Raw genomic sequence first — 19,805 nt, 5'->3', positions numbered from 1 at the left:
CATCCTTGGAGTTTTCAGAATGCACCCCTCTGAGGGAAAAAGTTTGGACACCCCTGCAATGTGGTGTCAAATCGTATCATCTGCCTTAAATAATTCACACTTTGGGATAATGCAGTTTATTGATCCAAATCTTTGTTCAGAACACACAAAAATGGTGAAAATGTTGCCATCTGTAGGTGTTTTGTCAAGACAAATAACAAATACGGAAATCATGTTGACACTGCTTAACGTACAGACTGTAATCAATGATGCTGATTCACTATAGCCAATCAATACTCCTACAGTATCTCACTAAAAGCTAGTACAGCCCTGATCCACCATTTTTATACTGTATACTGTATCTTCTCAGGGGACAATACAATAAAAACGAAACATGGATATACTTTCGAGTAGTCAGTGTACAGCTTGTATAGCAGTTAGCCATTATTGTCTAAATAGTTGGAAATACAAGTGAGTATCAAGATAAGTGCCTACAGTCAACCGTGGTGGCGGTAGCGGCATGGTCTGGTGCAGGAGTCCATCTGCGGGAAAACATCGTGACATCATGGAGGAGGATTCCAGTAACATCCTGTGCAGCTCTGATCAATTTCGTGGCAAAGAGGACTATAGCAGTGCTAGATAACAATGTTGCTCACACCAGCAAGAACACATCTACAGTATATGTATATCTATCTATACGTTCACTGTGTTACCAGCTACTGTATTTAGACCATAACGGCAGTGTGTTGATTCATTTTCAGTGGAGAGTAACTCTAAGATGCTGTAAGAGCTGTACATGTACTACACTAAAGTACTTTCAAGCTTCATTTCTATAGTATTGTCCTTTAAGAAGATACTCAGTGTTAAATGCTGAAATGTGAGGTATGTACTCACATTTGTAAGATACTCTAATTCCATATAGGAAAAATAGGCCATGTTTTGAACCAAATATAAGCTGTAATATACAGTGTTCCCTCGCTCTATCGCTGTTCACAGCTGTTTTCATTGTGGGAAGGTGAGTGTCTCTCTCTCTCTCTCTCTTCCCTCTCGTCTGTCTTCCCCGCCCATTGTATCCTGTGTCCTGATCCATCTCCTTTGTGTGCTGCCCTGCCGTGTCTCCTGTGTCATCGCTACCTTGCTAGCGAGCAGACTTTGTATGTTTGCAAGTTTCTCACCGACAAAACCCACAATGTCGACGAAACGCTCTGCGCCCAAAAGGCAGTGGAGGATGATAACCATCGCACATAACGTTGGACTTGTGTACATGCTGAAGGAATGTAGAATATACGCGGCTGTAGGGCGCCGTTACGGCACGCTCAGAGGAGTGAAATACGCGTTTCTTGTGTCCAACCTCGTAGGTTGATCATTAAAATTCTACTTTCACTTATTGCGGGCTATTTTGGGAGCCTATCCCCCGTGATAAACAAGGGAACACTGTAAATGTTAGACTGAGACTACCACAACCAATTCTGTTTAGACAAGGAGTTGTTATGTTGTCCAGGATTCTCACAAGGCTGCCTTTACGTAAGAACAAACATGTAAGGTTTCAAAAGGAGAGCAATGACTAGAAAATACTAAACATCCGTTATCATGAAATCATCATACGTGTCCCATCAAATATAAAAACCAATAAACCAAATTTACTGGGTGTGACTTTACCGCTTGCAGCGCATGTTATTGGATGTAGTTGGATTGTGTAAGTGAGCGTACGGAAAAACAAACAAGAATTTGTGACACTGAACTGCTTGTTTATCACCATGTGATTCTACTGAGATGCTGGCGTGCTGGATGTATTTCCAACCATCACTTGCAGCAGGCTTCAGGCTCTGTACTGCAGCACCCCCCCGTGGCTGAACCTGGACTTTGTTTCTGCAGCTGCGCAGCCAGCTCGAAAGGATCCCCAGTGCCTGTCTGAATGATCAGTTCAACAAGGAATGGGAGATGACACTTTTGTATTTTCTTATGTTAACTTTCATTCTAGACAATATGCCAAAAAAGTTGAAACAACATTGATATTTATGTTGGCCGTATTCCATATATTAGAACACCAAAAGGCTTCTGTTATCAGTGTGGGTTTGCTTGTAACGTGTGGCTCTTTATCTCTTTCTATCAGACATTGGTTGTTCATTAAATCAGCAAAGGACAAAAGTGGCGCTAACAAGATCAACCAAACAAAAGGCTTTTGATTACTACCTCACAAACAAGCATGGTGGATTACTGTAAAATAAAGCTTGATTTCCCTCCGACGGTACAACCACCAAGCATATCTTAAAAGCACTATCCACAAAATAAGCATTCAGCCTCTAATTTATGTCATTGAAAAGGGTGTTCCGTAGGAAATGTAAAGATTATGTTTGTTGAAACATCTACAGTGTTGTCTGGTGATGTATGCGCTCGCAGAAGGACCGTGAGAGCTGATAAGATGGCAGGCTATGAGCTGAGAAGAGAACATTCATTCCTGTTCAAGGTTCTCAGCATGACTCCACAGTCTGGTTATGACTCTGAGACAGCTGCTTGACCTTGCGCTTGTGCATGAGTGCATATGTGTGCTTTGAGAGAGTGTGTGTGTGAGAATGTGCGGAATGTTTCTTCGAGTGTGACTGTGTGCGAGCCCAGTTAAAGCGGTGGGCCGTCTCTGGGTGTGTCCCCCATTTTCAAGCTGATACCACAAATACATTGACCTCTGGTGCTAAAGTAATCATTTCCGCTGACCTTTCGTTTGACTCCACAGGGTTCACAGGAGCCTCCTGGTGGCTGGAAAGTGAAGGCCTGTGCATATCTGGAATGGGTCAGGATGGAGGCTACTTCCCCATCTACCTCCATCACTTCATCAGCCTGTCAGACGCAAACGTGCAAATATTCACATGAAAAGCCACAGCAGCTGATTTGATTGTCCAGAAGATACAAACCCTGAAGGTGTACTGACAGTCGAAGCGGAGGGTCTCCTCTGCCCCTGTAATGTTACCATTATACACGACTTTACACCACTTGGTGCTGCCTTTAGGGACCTTAAACAGGCGGTATGTGGCAGAGACAAACTTGAAGTCACCTGCAATGAATAACAGGAGAAAAGTCAATTATTACAATCATCAAATAACAGTTTGCTCAACAGTCTGATCTTAATGGAATACAATAAGGAAAGGAACCAAACGACAAATATAGATGACAAGCATCACACCCAGACTGGCTTGCATGTCCTTGTTGTCAACAGTGATGTGGCTGGCAGTAACAAGCCTCGGGGGGCTGAATCCTACTTCCTCGGCCAACTGTAGAAGGTCTTTGTACCACAGCGCGCCACCAAAGCCCTCACCTGCATTGAAAAAGTACAGTGTCATCCTCGGGCATTTGTCTGCAGCGTATGTACAGTGGTGTGAAAAAGTGTTTGCCCCCTTCCTGATTTCTTATTTTTTGCATGTTTGTCACACTAGTCACAAAAGTGACTGCCCCCCCCCCCAACCCCTGTTAAAACATAACTTAAGTGAGAAGAAATGTGGAAAAGGTTATAAAGCCATTTCTAAAGCTTTGGGACTCCAGTCAACCACAGTGAGAGCCATTATCCACAAATGGCCAAAACATGGAACAGTGGTGAACCTTCCCAACCAAAATGACCCCAAGAGCGCAGCAACGACTCATCCGAGAGGTCACAAAAGACCCCACAACAACATCCAAAGAACTGCAGGCCTCACTTACCTCAGTTAAGGTCAGTGTTCATGACTCCACCATAAGAAAGACTCTGGGCAAAAACAGCCTGTATGGCAGAGTTCCAAGACCAAAACCACTGCTGAACAAAAACAACATTAAGGCTCGTCTCAATTTTGCCAGAAAACATCTTGATGATCTCCAAGACCTTTGGGAAAATACTGTGGTCGGACAAGACAAAAGTTTAACTTTTTGGAAGGTGTGTGTCCCATTACATCTGGCGTAAAAGTCAGTTCATCATAGCAACAGTGAAATATGGTGGTGGTAGTGTGATGCTCAGGGGCTGTTTTTTTGCTTCATGACTTGGAAGACTTGCTGTGATAAATGGAACAATGAGAATGTCAGGCCATCTGTTGGTGACCTCAAGCTGAAACCAACTTGGGTTCTGCAGCAGGACAATGACCCAAAACACACCAGCAAGTCCACCTCTGAATGACTGAAGACTTTGGAGTGGCGTAGTCAAAGTCCTGACCTGAATCCTATTGAGATGCTGTAGCATGACCTTAAAAAGGCACTTCATGCTGGAGAACTCATTGCAAGTTATGGCAAACGCTTGATTGCAGTTGTTGCTGCTAAGGGTGGCCCAACCAGCTATTAGGTTTAGGGGGCAATCACTTTTTCCACACAGGACCACGTATGTTTGGATTTTTTTCTCCCTTAATAATAAAAAGTTTCATTTAAAAACTGCATAAAGTGTTCAGTTGTGCTGTCATTGACTAACATTTACATTTGTTTGATGATCTGAAACATTTAAGTGTGACAAACACGCAAACAAAACAAGACATCAGGAAGGGGGCAAAAACTTTTTCACACCACTGTATATCATTAGAACATGAACACTACTCACCCCACAAGACTTTATTGTTTTTAATCTCCTCCGTTTGTCTTCCATTGCAGTACATGTCACTGAAGAAAAACTCGCCACCATCCTGAGTGAGTGTGTACATCGCCAATATCTGAAGTTGGCATGTCTCATTACATTTTTACCAACAATACAACAAGTTTACCTTCAGCACACTGTAGGCTTCATTCAGAACTTTCTTCTTGTCTGGAGAAAGGTTGACCACACAGTTGGAGCTAAGTGATGAACCAAAACTTGTAGTTAATGCAAAACAAACAGAGAGTGAGCAGGAGGCATAATCTTACATGATGATATCATAAGAGTTCTTTTCCAGACCCGCCTCTGTTAAGGCCTCGATGTAGCCGTGGACAAAAGTCACATTGGGCTTCTTGTAGCCAAATTCCTTCATGTGAAAGTCCACATGCTTCCTGGCCACTTCAAGCTACAACACATGCGAGTATGAGTGAGTATGGTGTTCTTTGGTTAGTGTATGGTGCAAGCACATAACAGAACCACATCTACACTACCGCAGCATCCGGTGACTGTATGCATCAATCCAACACACAGTAGCCCACCTGATCCTCGGTCATGTCGATGCCAGTGACATGGCCAGTCTCGCCCACAAACTGACTCAGCAAGTAGCAGTCTCTACCACTCCCGCTGCCCAGGTCCAGAATCCTGCAGCCCTCCAAACACTCTGGCACCACCAGACCACAACCAAAATATCTGCAAGAGAGAGAAGCTCATTTAGGAATATTACAATTAATACTCAGGAGACACACTTCATGTATTACATCCAGTTAGCATTTGCCATCAAACATGACCCATATACAAGAAATGAAAATGATCCAGCCCAAGTCCAGGCAACATATTAAAAAGGTTTCAGCAATGGGCACATCTTCCATGTCATGAAAAAAAAGTTTAAGAAGCGGACGTGTAGAAAACACTGACTTCTATTGTGGAGTTCATGACGGCAAGAAAAGCAAAAATCAAACAATACACTTTTTTTTTCCCTACATAACTAGCCGCTACAAGTGAACACATAACTTCTGTTATAGATATAAGTAGCTAACTGTTGATGTGCTACACGGCTGATGGGGATGTCATACAACTTCATGTCAAAACATCCCAACTATCCCTTTAATGTCTTCTGTTGAGACAAAATGTTTTAAATAAATATGGTACTTCATCTGTACCTTACGTTGGATATTGCAGTATTTGTGTTTGTTTGCGTAATGTATCCAGCGGCATCACATCAAAAGAAGCATCATGAGTTCTTTCATTATAAGAGATACTGTACGATCTGATTCTTAGATTGAGGAAAGAGATGCTGCCAATATCGATAAGAGAGCGTCTGTCTCTTTGCCAATAAAAAGTGTCAACATGCGTAAAGATAACCTGTCTGTGACATCAGCATGGACTTTCTTCAGCGCCTGGAGGATGAATTTTGGAAGGGGCGCAGCTAAAGCCACGCAGGGATTGCTCTTCAGGTCTGAGGTGTTCTTCAACGTCTTTCCATAATAATCCTACATGAGAGGGCAGACACGTTGACGTCACGAGTAGTGATGTTAGGTCAGTGCAGGTCTGCGAGAACAGCTGCTAATAACAATAAACATCACATCACAATTAGCTTTATTGGCCAGTTTTGTTCATCATACAAGGATTTGTCAGTATTTTCAAGTGTTACTCTAGTATTCTACATTAGTATAAACAGTGTGTACACTATAGAGTCAAAATATTTAGACAACTTACAGAAACTGTAGAAAGAATAATGTAAACGGCAGCGTTTGTATTCTAGTTTTGCCATGAGCAGGACTTCACAAGTCAAAGTATGAAGTAATAACGTCAATAATACTACATATATGCAGTATATAATCCTATAATACTGCAAATATGCAAATATGCAGTATTATAAACGCTAAAGTTGAAAACAATAAGAAACTGATCATTCTGCTATATTTAAAATAAACGTAAAATCCAACCTTAACATCCAGATGTACGTTGGTATCGGCAAAGCTTTAAAAAAGAAATTAAAGTAAGTAAGTAATACAATTCAACAGTTTAGTAATATCACTCGTATAATGATAGCCTCACAAAAGTTAACTAAAGATGTACAAGCACAAGATGCAAAGCTAAAATACAACAACTATACTGATGTTTAATAGTCGTGTAGATTGCCATAAATGTGTCGTATATGAAATATAAAGTGGGGACATCAACCATGAATGGCCACCATGCACGAGCTCAATGTGCTAAAAGCCAAGCTAAAAGCCAAACGCGTACGTGTTTATAGTTTTTTTGTTCTTACCTTGTTTTGTCAGACATTATCGGGGACCAAAGTCCGCTACACGCAGGAGAAAGTTGGGGAGGAAAAGTTTTGTTGCGAGCACTTTGGACAGATTGACGACTAAAATGTCCGTTTAATGTTGGGTTCGGAGTCCACTGTGTGTCCAAGAGCACCCCCTGTGCTTCACTAACGGGAACAACAGGAGTCCTACTCGGTCTGCATACAAGATGATGCTGTGCAACCACACATTACAGCAGGGGTGTACACACTTTTTTGGTACAAATTAAAGGAAGCCTTGTGCCACTTTGACACATTTTGTGCATTGAATATCATAGAATTGGAGGACATGTTACCATAAAATTGAACGTAATCCAACAACCAAATATTATAGCCATAGGGAGCCAGAGGTTTTTCATTGGGGTACAGTATGCAGTATGTTGATACCTGAATTGTCTAGCGGGCCAGTGGGGTGGCCACCCAGTAGCTCCACCACTGCTTTTGCAGCGTCTATTAGAGCAATTAATAGCTGAGCAGTGTGCCGAGGACATGTTTTCAATGCAGTTTCTGGAATCTGCGCACCATCATGGCGGCCAAACCCGCGCAGGTCTACTACGGAAGTAACAGCCGATCACCACTCCCATTTTAACTCTTCACTCCTAGGTGTTCATGCCAACTGGTGCTGCTACAGACAGCTTACATTATTAACAGAGTCATGCGCTGAATCACGCTTCAGAATTTAAATAAAAGTCAACATAGTCAGAAAACTTGACCGGAACCGACCAAAGTCATCATGGAAATCTTACTTACAGCTTGCAGTTCATGCAAGATGCCCTTTTATTGACAGCTCCTCCACACGGAAAGTTGTGTGCTGCAGTGAAATGCGTCCAGGCGGAAACGGCGGTTAGGCCGAACTAAAGTTCTGCACCACAGACCCGCGTTTGTCAAAATTGTCCCCCAGCTGTGGGGGTGGCCGGAGTGTGACCGGTGGTGGCCGCGGCCACTGATTAGAGCATGCAGTTAACCTGGGTAAAAGATTGATTCAATTTAATAAATTAAAGACATAAACGTCTGGAGTTCTCCCGAAAACGCCCCGCCCCACGGTAGAAAATAGCATGACGTAAGTGTGCTGGCTAGTGATGGAAATTTCGGGTCTTTTTAGAGAGTCTGTTCTTTTGGCTCTGCTCACTAAAAAGAGCTGACTCTTTCGTCTCTAAAGTGGCTCCTCAGATTATTTCTTGTCTTAAATTAATTTATTACCAAATTCTGTATGTATTGGGTAAAAAGAGTTACTAATGTAAAAAAACAACAACATATTAAATGTTTATTTAAATTTATGTATTTAAACCTCAATGAGCAGCTCCAAAAATATATTATATAACATCCATCCAACCATTTTCTATGCCGCTTCTCCTGTATTGTATAACATTATAAATCAAATACAAAAACAAAGACCCATCACAATAGACAAATTAAGTCAAAATAGGTCAAATCACTTCATGTGCTAAACATTAGCACGTCTGTGAATATTGTCAGCTCCAGCCTGACTAGGTCACAACTGGGCTGTTGGGGTTGCCACAGAAGACACTTAGCTTCTCATCTGAGCTGAAATGTCTTAAGACAACCTAAATACAAAAAAAACAAACATACATATTTAAAGATAAAACTTTGTGTTATTATTAATTATTAGTATCAGCATTTTCTCTACAGAATGTGTTTTGCTGTATTTTTCTTTTTTTTTTTAATTTAGTTTTTACAATGTGCCACACGCCAATAAAAAGCACACCACTGGAATTACACGAGAAACAAAATGATCAATAAATTATTCTTCGTACAAAATAACAAATGAACAGAATTGTACACTCGTTACTAAGTCTTCATTCTTGTGAGTTCTTTGTCAGTACTCACCAAACTATGTTCTATTTTATACTCATTCTTTATTATGACTGTTATATGAATGATTTACACTGACAACTTTGACCACATTGTTACATTACATTACCATTTCCCTATAGATTTTAAACTTGCTAAAAGTGCATTTGGAATACAGGAAGTGAACAAATGTATTGCAATTGATGTGAAACAGATGGGGGGTAGGATTAAACTCGCTATTTCTCTCGCTTCTGTCTGCATCTCCCATTGTCTTCTGCGTCCTGATTGGCTGTAAACCACTGCCAATTGATCTCCTTCGTACCGTCTCCTGTTGAGGTCATGGCTACCAAACTAGCTAACCGTGTGAGCGGCTTGATAGCCGTCAATACTGTAAACCACATGTGTCAAACTCGTGCCCTGGAGGGCCGAGACGCTGCAGGTTTTCTCTCCAACCAGTTTCTTCAGCAGGTTATTTAATTGATGAACTCCTTCCCTCAAACTGAAGGTGTTGATCATTAAAATCACCTGCTTTAGTGACTGGCTGGAAAGAAAACCTGCAGTGTCTCGGCCCTCCATGGCACGAGTTTGACACCCCTGCTCTAAACAATAGAAGAAACTAACCCTTTGAGGCAAATATGACGACAGGAGCAATATGTTTTAACAAGGATGCAAAAGCTACAGCGGAGCGGCGCCAGGACAACGAGGCAGAGGAGTGAAATGCACGTGAGTCACTTAATTTCTTGTGTCCAACCTGGTAGGTTGATCAGTAAAATTTGAACTTTGAGTGTTTAAACGAGAGAAATGTGATAAAATGTTCATGCCTGACTAAGAAAAGTGTGTAAAGTGTATAGTGAGGGCTTTTACAGCCTTAAAACATTGGAAACAAATATCTGTCAACACAACAACTGTCAAGAAAGGGTTTAAAAACGATTGTAAAAAATCAAATACATGTCTACTCACCCATTATTAATGCAATCCTTACTATTTATTTTCCTAATACAGAATAATTAGCTCAATATGCTGGTTTAATCATTTCAGATTTAATAATGACTCAACAAGTCAATCAAATGGAAAGTGGTACTGCAGAGATTGCACCCTTTGCTAGGTGGACTCGTGTTAAAGGTGTAAAAGTACTGCAATCTCAGGTAACTACACGTGTACATTTATATACACAGTTGAATTTAAGAGCTGCAATCTAGCAACTTCCACGGTTTTCTTGATAATAACTTCTTACATATAGCTATAGCATTGCACTGCCACAAAATGAAACTCTTATGAGCTATTTTTGTTGTACAAACAAAGGTTTGTTTAATCGTATCAGTAGCTCAAGAAACAAGGTGGTCTAATAATTTTTTTTCATGACTAACTCAAACAAAATAGACAAAATGTATTCATTTAATCACACATATAAATAATCTCAACAAGGGTATGAATAAATTTGATAACTGCAATATGTATGTATATGTAAAATCATATATATATGTAAAATCAATCATGTCAAGACATTTGAATGTTTCTGAAATGATTCCAAGATGTGATGATGACGTGAAGTCACTTGCATCACGGAATGAATTACTTGCAGCACGTGGGAGACTTGGTACTGCAGCACCCCCCTGTGGCTGAGCCTGGACTCTGCAGCTGCTCAGCCAGCTCGAAAGGATCCTCGGTGCCTGCCTATATAGTTGACATTGTTTTAAAAGAAATGCAACACAATTTTGGACTATTTTATATTAAGTTTCATTGAAAATCATTCTAGAGGATGTGCAAACAAAGAAACATTCATAGTGTTGTTGCATGTCATAAAAAATAAGGTATCAAACAAGCCCGTCAGTGCGGGTTTACTGGTGGTTGCACTTTCTCTCCTTTATCAGACGTGGGTAGCAGATAAAGTGGCAATATAACAGAAATGGAGATAACAGGTGCCAAACAAAAGGTATTGCTGAACAAGTACCTACGCTTGCTATCACATTAGAGAAACAGTCCAAAGGTTGACGTGTGAAGAACATCTGTAAACATTATCCACAAAATAAGCAAGCACACGCTGTGTTAGGTCACTGAAAAGTGTGTTTTGTGCGTGATGAAAATGTATTCGTGAATGACCACAGGAGCTGAGAAGATGGCATTCAATGAGCTTGAGAAGAGAACGTTCCTTCCTGTTCAAGGTTGTCAGCATGACTCCGCAGTGTGGTTATGACTTTGCAACAGCTGCTTGACCTTGTGCATGTGCATGAGTGTATACGTGTGCTTTGAGAGTGTGTGTTTGTGAGAATGTGCAGTGGGCCTCTTTGGGTGTGCCCAATTTCAAACATTGACCTCTGGTGCTTGAAGTAATCATTTCTCGATATTTTATATAGCACCGCTGACCTTTGATTTGTCTCCACAGGGTTCACAGGAGCCTCCAGGTGGCTGGAAAGTGAAGTCTTGTGCAAATCTGGAATGGGTCAGGATGGAGGCTACTTCGCCATCTACCTCCACCACTTCATCAGCCTGTCAGATGCACACATTTGGGTAAAGATTCAGCTGAAAAGCCACAGGAGCTCATTTGGTTGTCCAGAAGATACAAACCTTGAAGGTGTACTGACAGTCGAAGCGCAGGGTCTCCTCTGCGCCTGTAATGTTACCATTGTACATGACTTTACATGACTTGGTGCCGCCTTTAGGGACCTTAAACAGGCGGTATGTGGCAGAGACAAACTTGAAGTCACCTGCAGATGGAAATAAAATCAAGAAAATGTTTTTTTTATTGACACAATATACCATATCACATCACATGACCCAATAAAACAGACTTAAAGCAGATATTTAACACACTTTCCAATGTCATCAAGTTTAAAACTGGATTTGCCAATCTGCCTTGGCAAGAAAAAACAAGCACCGTACCCAGAACGCCCTGCAGTTCCTTGTTGTCAACAGTGATGATGCTGGCTGTCGTGAGCCTTGGGGGGCTGAATCCTACTTCTTTGGCCAACTGTAGCAGATCTTTGTACCACAGCGCGCCACCTAAACACTCACCTGTCATGAGAGAAGCAGCTTATGAGCCTCACTGCGCTGGTTACCTGTCAGATTTAGAATTGAGTTGAAGATTCTCCTTCTGGCATATAAAGCACTACACGGTCAGGCACCAGTATATCTTAAAGAGCTCCTAGGACCCTATCAACCCAGGAGAACACCAAGCTCCCCACCATTTCTGATTACTTGCCACTCCTAGAATTTTTTTTTAGATCACCCTTGTTTCTTCAGTTTCTTGATCATTTTAATGGCTGGTACAACGCAAGGTACCTTTGTTTGGACAAATATAATAATGATAACAAATATAGCTCATAAGAGTTTCTTTTAAGAGCTGATATCTCACAACTTCCATGCTTTTCTTACATGAATAGCTATAGCATTGCACTGCCAAAAAATGTAACACTTATGAGCTATTTTGTTGTCACTGTCCAAACAAAAGGTACAGTTAAGTCTGATCGCGGATGTTACGTTTTGTCGAGTTGCCTTTTGAGCACAAAGCCCGACTTTGTTGAGCCACTTTCGCCGTACAGTATACCCCCATATTCTATTTTTTTCTACTTATTTTTATACCTCAACCAGTCGAGACAGACGGCCGCCCCACAGAGCCTGGGTTCCGTCCAAGGTTTCTTCCCCAGAGGGAGGTTTTGCGCTGTATCAATACAATTGAATTATGCATGTCAGGAGTACACTTATCGTACTCACCCCACAGGACTTTGTGGTTTTTAATTTCCTCGGTGAGTCTTCCATTGCAGTAGACGTCGCTGAAGTAAAACTCACCCCCATCCTGAAAATCAGTAGAGGACAGTACATGCTTAACATTGACATTGCCTTAGACCACAGCAACACCACGTTGTCCACAGAGGGCCACATACTGAAAAACGAAAGGCTGCAAGTGGCACTTTGATATTATGTACAGTAAACCAACACATGTAGATAGGCTATATCAATTAGAACGTGATCAGTTTTTTTTTAAACCCATTTTTGATGTTGGTTTGTTTTCAAATTTTCCTAATCTTTCAACTTCCTTTGTAAATAACTTTCGTCAACTTTCTATTCATAATATTTAGGGCTGTCAAATGATTAAACATTTAAATCAGATTTATCACAGTTTTTTTAATGAATTAATCATGATTAATCACCATTAGCAACTATGTGTGTTTTGACTGCATTTAATGAAGAGAAAGCTAAATGACAGGATGATATATTTGTATGTGTTAGCAGCTCCAAATGAACCCAATATGTCAGCCAAGCTAAAAATAATACTAACACTCGTCTCTTTAATAGTAGCAGAGCATTTGAATCACACATTAAAGCGTATTATTATGAGCAATGAGGGGTTGCGTTTAAAGACACCACGTCATTGAAGGTTACTCGTTTTCAGTGCATTTTCCAGCATACTTAAATGTAGCAAATTGTACGTCTCAATTAAGAGTTAGGAAGTGAGTGATAAGAATATCCATATTTTCTTTAGCTTCCTCTTTATTTACAGTACACACACATGCACATGCACATGCACGCACATTCTAAAGCAGTTTTTGTGATGCTGGGAGTGTCCCTGAATGCATGTGGCGTTCTTGTGGTGAGAATGAGCAAGCGTGGTTCCCAGGATGAAGGGACAATCAAGTTAGAAAAGAACGGCAGACTATGTGGCGGTGTGGGGACGCTCCACTGTGCTTCCGTCTGCCGTCATAACAGAGAGGCGCGCTTGCGCTGGTGTTCATGCGTTAATTACACAAAAAAATTTAACATAATTAAACAAATTAATTGACGCGTTATTTTGACAGCCCTTTATTATACATTTTCCTGACCTAATTTTCCAAAAATTGCAATTTTATTGTTTTGTTTCTCATAGAATTAAAACTTTTTATTTATTTTTCTTTAATATTTTATCTCTATGCTACTAAAATGACATGAGTTTATTCTCATAATATTGTGACTTTTTTCTAGTAATATTTTGACTTTATTCTAAATTGCAGCGGGTTTTTCCCCAATTGATCCTGTTTTTTTCCCCCCCCAACTATTTGAACTTTCATCTTGTAAATGTTCTTCTCGTAATTATGACTTTATTCCCATAATAATTTGGATTCTTGTAACGTAACTGTTTTCCGCAACCCAATTTTCCAAATTACAACTTTGTTCGTCCGTCGCTTTGTTTCTCATAATATTACAAGTATAAAAAAATAACATCTTTTTTCTTTCAACTTTATGCTACTAAATTATATTACTAAGTTATTTTCGTAAAGTTATAACTTTTTTCTCTTATTACTGTGACTTTAAAGTCTTGCTCCCGGGTCGCACTTTGGGCACCCCTGCCTTCGCCAGGGGAGGACTTGATGGGGATGAGTGGTTAGGGTTAGAGTTAGGTTTATGTGAAGCTGCAGTAGAATGGAAACACATAGAAAATTCGCCGGGAGGATAAACACATTTGAAAGGAACATCAAACAACGTAATCTATCCTGCACACATCTGACTGCATTGATCTTTTATGAAACCCTGAATGCTATAGAAGGACATGTTAGGCCACAGTAATACATTTAAACTCAACTTCAAATTAGTTTTTCGTGTACCTTGAGCACATTGAAGGCTTCGGTCAGGACTCGTTTCTTGTCTGGCGAAAGATTCACCACACAGTTGGAGCTAAGTGATAAGAGTGACAATTTGAAAAATATATGTACGCTCATCCCTCGCCACATCACACTTCAAATTTTGCGACTGTCTTGTGGTTGACTGCGGCCTATTATGAGTCGAAATATATGCATGTTTAAGCAAAATGTGATGTAGTTTTAGCCTAAATGAAGCATTTTCAAGCATAAGCATGTCTAAATAAACTAAAATAGAAATATAATGAAAGACATGTTGATATGTAGTATTCTACATTGGTCACTAGGTGTTGGTCGTGTTACTTAACGACCTGTTGGCGTTCTAAATTCTGATGTTCGTATTATTCTTCTTATTATTATTATAATACGTGTAACATGACATATCTCCAGTGGTTGAATGAACACATACTCTATGTGTTGTGAAGCTAATTGATAGAGCATCAGCAATTAGCTTGTAAACAACACTGTAAAATCCCTAATTATTATTATGTCAACTATATTGGGTAATAGGAATGTGAAGGTGACTATAGGGGTGTTATTTCATGTCTAGAAGTCTCTAATAGTGTTAAAACCAGAACATGTTTAGTCTATTTAAAGAAGGGTGTAAATAGGTTTTCTTTGCTGTAATTGAAGTAATATTTGATTTATAAAAAAAGGACTCCTACTTCACATCACTGCTGGGTGATTAACTGCGATAAATGAGGGATGGCTGTATACACAATTACCAAGCAAGTGACAGCAAGAGGCAAGAAAATGTATTTCTTACATGATGATATCAAAAGAGTTCTTTTCCAGACCCGCCTCTGTTAAGGCCTCGATGTAGCCGTGGACAAAAGTCACATTGGGCTTCTTGTAGCCAAACTCCTTCATGTGAAAGTCCACATGCTTCCTGGCCACTTCAAGCTAGAACACACAAGAGATTTACACATGAGCTCAGCATTCATAGTATAGCTGATCAACTGCCGTACCTGCAGTGGCAACCACAGGTGGGAGGAAGTCAATGTTTTGCAAGTCTCATGTAAGTCTCAAGTCTTTAATCCCAAGTCTCACCCTCGTTCGTTCTTAAACCTGACTGGACATTAATAGGTGCATACAATTCTGTGGGAACATGTGTTGTCTTGCTGCAAATGACATAACAATGGTCACATCAGGTCAACACTTTGAAGTAGGGCTGCACCTAACGATTATTTTAAATAACCCATTAATTGGTTGATTATTTTTTGGATTAATCAATTAACTGGATTTTAAAAATCAACACATTTTTAATTTCTTTATTCAGAAATAGAAGATTTGAACTGACAAAGCAAATAAGTGCACAAACACCAGGTTGCCGCTTGAATATTCTGTTAAAATAATGTTAAATCATAAAGAATAGTCAAATAGCTTCACTCCATGCACAAAATAAAATGGCAAATAATTCACAGACTCAAGAAAATTGCTGTAATACAGCAGCAGAAGAGTGATGGGACCATCAACCAATGCTCAGCGAGTGCGTGTACCAAATGGATTTACCGTAGCCCACCTGATCCTCAGTCATGTCGATGCCAGTGACATGGCCAGTCTCGCCCACCAGCTGACTCAGCATGTAGCAGTCTCTACCACTCCCGCTGCCCAGGTCCAGAATCCTGCAGCCCTCCAAACACTCTGGCACCACCAGACCGCAACCATAATATCTGAAGCAGAGGGAAGCCCATTCAGGAATACTCCTGACTGCTTTGCTCATCAAATGTGTGAACATGTGTGGAGACAACCTGTCCGTCACATCGGGATGGACTTTCTTCAGAGCCTGGAGGATGAATTTTGGGACCGGCTGGGCTGGAGCCACGCAGGCATTGCTCTTCAGGTCTGAGGTGTTCTTCAATGTCTTTCCATAATAATCCTACATCAGACGACAGGAAAGACGCCAAGATCGAAACGTGGACAGTGGTTAACCACTGGACTGGCCACCACCAGGGGGCACCTCAGAGTGGTTCACCAGTACAAAAAGTGGTTAAAAGCAAAGACCAACCACACTTTTTACTGGCATTTACCGCTTTTATATCAGTTTACCACTGAGGCCACTACAGTGATGCTCATTGCATCAATGGCTGGCCGTTGTTTCAGCCATTGGTTAACCACCGAGTAGTAGGGCCACATTGGAAAAAAAATAATAACCTGACATTTAGAGAATAAAGTTGGAAATTAATTTACCGGAATAAAGTCGTAAATTTTAAAGGAAAAAAGTTGTAGATTTAAAAGAAAAAAGTTGTACATTTATGAAAATAAAGTCATACATTCACTTTAGTCGTAAAGCTAATCTAAATGCTAAACGCTCAACTACTCTGGTTTGCTGCCACGTTATAAATAAAACCTTTCTTTCCTTCCTTCCTTCCTTCCTTCCTTAAGGGCTATGCTCTACTTTTCCCTCACATGGATGACACCTAATATTAAACTCATCAATTTAACACTTTATTCCCATCAATTTTCCACATTTTTTTCTTGTAAATTTTCTGTCTTTTTTCCTCGTAAATTTCTGTCTTTTTTCACATAAATTTAAACATTTTTTTCCTCATGAAATTATGACTTTTACCTTGTCAATTTATAACTTTTTTCTCATTAAATTGACAACTTTTTTTCTCGTAAATTATTTTTTTCCTCATGTGTACGACTTTTGTTCTCGTAAATGTGCGATATTTTTTCTCATAAATTTACAACTTTTTTCTTGTAAATTTACAACTTTTTGCTAGCAAATTTACGACTTTTTTTCTTCGTAAATGTACATTTTTGTTCTCGTAAATTTTTATTTTTGTAAATGTGTGACTTTATCCTCATTAAATTTACAACTTTTTCCTCAAAAAGGTACGACTTTTTTCCTTGTCAATTTACAGTTTTTGTCTCATAAATTTACGTTTATTCTCATAAAGTTATGACTTCTTCTCGTAAATGTATGACTTTTTTCTCATAAATTTACTACAAATGAAATAAATTTCTCTTAAATGTACTACTTTTTTCCTATTCAATTTACAGCTTTTTTCTCGTAAAATTTAAAACTTTTATTCTCATAAATTGACAACTTTTCCTCGTAAATTTAAGAATTTTTTGTCATAAATATGTGACTTTTTTTCCTTGTAAATCTACGACTTAATTGTCAAAGTCTCCAATTATTATTTTTTCAATGTGGCCCTAATGTTACCACTTTTTTCTTTTAAATGTACACTTTTAATCTCGGAAATTTACCATTTTTATTCTCAAAATCTCAGATTATTTTTTCCCCCAATGTGGACCTAATACTCAGTCGTATCCCAAAATGGGGCACACGTACGTGGAAAAAAAAAGAAAAGAAACACTCACAATTACGAGTGCGCCTGAGCAGAAAGGAGACGGAGCATGAAGTGGTTCATTGTTCTGTGTGCGTCATATGAACAAATAAGTAAGTTTGATGATTATTTAGTGCATTAAGAGTGTTTTATCTTGAAGATGTCATTTCTATTGGTGTTCCAATCCCGGCACGGCGCAGAGGTGAAAACCAGCTGTCACTGTGAGTGAGGATTCCCTGGGTTAACTAATATGAGACGCCCCCCTGGTGGTGACCTATGCATTGGTTAACCATTTGCCACTGCTGGCTGGTGGGGACAGAGATAGTGACGTCACAAGGTTACATTAGGTGAATGCACGTCTGAGAGAAGAACACCGAGACAATAAAAATCACATTAGAATCGGCTTCACTGGCCAAGACAAGGCATTGTTTCATGTTACTCTACTACTACATATTATACACAGTACACACAGTATATGAAGTATTTGTACAGATTATTGTGTAAAGGAGGGAAAATAAAACTATGCATCAAGTGTAGTCATACTGGAAAAACAACCTCAAAACAGTTGTTTTAGTATTCAAGACCATGTTAAATGTTTTAATACCTTACCTTAACATCCAGGTGAACGGTGGTATCCACAAAGCTTTAAAAAGACAATTAAAAGCATTATCTTTCAGATCGTAAAAAAGCTAGCTAACACTCGTATGCTAACCGTAACTAGCTCAATATATAAAGGTTTCAAATGCACGAATCAAATCCCTTCTTAAATATGCGTATTTGCCGTGTAATTCATTGTAGTACTTTGTCAAGTAATACTATAAATATTCCGTATCGGGAAACACAGCCACCACTCGGTCAGTACGCTAAAAGCTTGGCTAACAGACGATATGTTTGTATGTTTGTTCGTAGATGATGCTTACCTTGTTTTATCAGCCATGACTGGAGATGAAGTTCCTCAACGTGCAGGAGAAAGTTGTGTCGGAAAAGAATCGTTGACAGGACAAGAGTGATTTAAGGGAGGGTGGGCGGATCGAGCCGAATAGCCACAGCATCAACAATGACGGTAGTATTCGTATCGAAGCGATGCTACCATGATGAGATCGATATTTTTCATGTTTCTTCTATGATGAAGTCACATACATGTGTTTTGTGTTATGCCGTTGATATTGTTACATTAATATAGTTGTATTTATATATTGTCATGTGACTTGTGTGTCTGGCCCTTTAAGGGGCGTAGCCTGGGAGGTGACGTTTGCGGCGTCACGCGCTATAGACTAGGTGTGGGAGCCATAAAAGGCTTATTTTTCTGATAAATCTGTTGATAATTTTGACCAAATTTGTCATCTACAAATACAAACATAGTAAAAAAAAACAAATTTCACTTTTTTTACTCAAAGATGTTGAACGATATATTCAACTTTTAACAAATCTGGCAACAAAAGGCTCTAAAAAATACACAATTTGTTGTAATTTAAATGTTTTTACTTGCTATAACCCTGGCTATGTTCTTTGGTTATTTGTTAATGGTATACTATTTTTGTATACTTGGCTGTTGTTAATAAAGATTGTTCAAAAAAAAGGTTGGGATCCATAGACATACATTAGAGTGACGCCGCCGCCGCTGCGATACGTCAACGTCGCCGCCATATTGGAGGAGTCAAGCCTGCGCTGTAAATGAATACAAATCAGTGTACTTACTTTCATATAGCACCTTTCTGCAAAGAAGTTTAAGTTAATTCCTCTCGTTTATACATTCGCACACGCACTAATATACTTACAAATAAGAAATTAGGAAGGGGAAAACACTTCCTCACACCACTGTAGATACGTTTGCCTAGTTTTGATTTTCAATCATCATGATTAACAAAATTAAGGCAAAAATCAGTCATTCAAGGATCCTGAAACATTTCAAGTAAATAGTATTGTTATCGACAATACAGTTGCTGTATTTAGTTGGTATCGGATGGATAGGGGCCACCAACGTTTTTTCTTGCAAGAGCTACTTTTAGAAAATGAAAATGGTCACTAGCTACTCATTTTCGTAGAAATTATTTTCATACCTTATTTCAACCCAAACAGATCAAATATGCTTGTTTTACCAAAACATTCCCAAAATGCTGGTATCCACAACTCACATTTTATGTTTCAGAATACCTTTCTTTCTAGTGTTCTCACATTAACTGAAAACCTGAATGAAAAGCAGGCTTGCGGGCACCCCATGTGGT

General features: G+C 39.6%; 2 protein-coding genes across 3 annotated transcripts; both read right to left on the bottom strand.

Moving 5' to 3' along the window:
- Nucleotides 1-100: 100 nt before the first annotated feature.
- LOC129183046 (arsenite methyltransferase-like) lies at nucleotides 101-7,859 on the bottom strand. Of its 2 annotated transcripts, none has more exons than XM_054779849.1 (11): nucleotides 7,614-7,859; nucleotides 6,502-6,535; nucleotides 5,918-6,045; nucleotides 5,095-5,245; nucleotides 4,825-4,961; nucleotides 4,686-4,755; nucleotides 4,526-4,607; nucleotides 3,158-3,289; nucleotides 2,889-3,028; nucleotides 2,692-2,814; nucleotides 101-1,890 (listed from the first exon to the last, which is right to left on the bottom strand). In XM_054779849.1, the coding sequence occupies exons 1-11, from the start codon at nucleotides 7,625-7,627 to the stop codon at nucleotides 1,783-1,785; spliced, it is 1,119 nt and encodes a 372-aa protein (XP_054635824.1). In that variant the 5' UTR covers nucleotides 7,628-7,859; the 3' UTR covers nucleotides 101-1,782. The 2 variants fall into 2 exon arrangements, with proteins under 2 accessions (XP_054635824.1, XP_054635823.1); XM_054779848.1 differs by lacking the exon at nucleotides 7,614-7,859 and adding an exon at nucleotides 6,828-7,481.
- Nucleotides 7,860-9,243: 1,384 nt separating this feature from the next.
- On the bottom strand, nucleotides 9,244-18,664 carry LOC129183047 (arsenite methyltransferase-like). The gene is made up of 11 exons (XM_054779850.1): nucleotides 18,501-18,664; nucleotides 18,190-18,223; nucleotides 16,036-16,163; nucleotides 15,807-15,957; nucleotides 15,051-15,187; nucleotides 14,252-14,321; nucleotides 12,387-12,468; nucleotides 11,556-11,687; nucleotides 11,241-11,380; nucleotides 11,040-11,162; nucleotides 9,244-10,349 (listed from the first exon to the last, which is right to left on the bottom strand). The coding sequence occupies exons 1-11, from the start codon at nucleotides 18,515-18,517 to the stop codon at nucleotides 10,248-10,250; spliced, it is 1,116 nt and encodes a 371-aa protein (XP_054635825.1). The 5' UTR covers nucleotides 18,518-18,664; the 3' UTR covers nucleotides 9,244-10,247.
- Nucleotides 18,665-19,805: the final 1,141 nt, after the last annotated feature.

This window comes from Dunckerocampus dactyliophorus, chromosome 6 (assembly GCF_027744805.1).
Source record: "Dunckerocampus dactyliophorus isolate RoL2022-P2 chromosome 6, RoL_Ddac_1.1, whole genome shotgun sequence".
Taxonomy (NCBI): domain Eukaryota; kingdom Metazoa; phylum Chordata; class Actinopteri; order Syngnathiformes; family Syngnathidae; genus Dunckerocampus; species Dunckerocampus dactyliophorus.
This window is presented reverse-complemented; position numbering and strand designations above follow the sequence as displayed.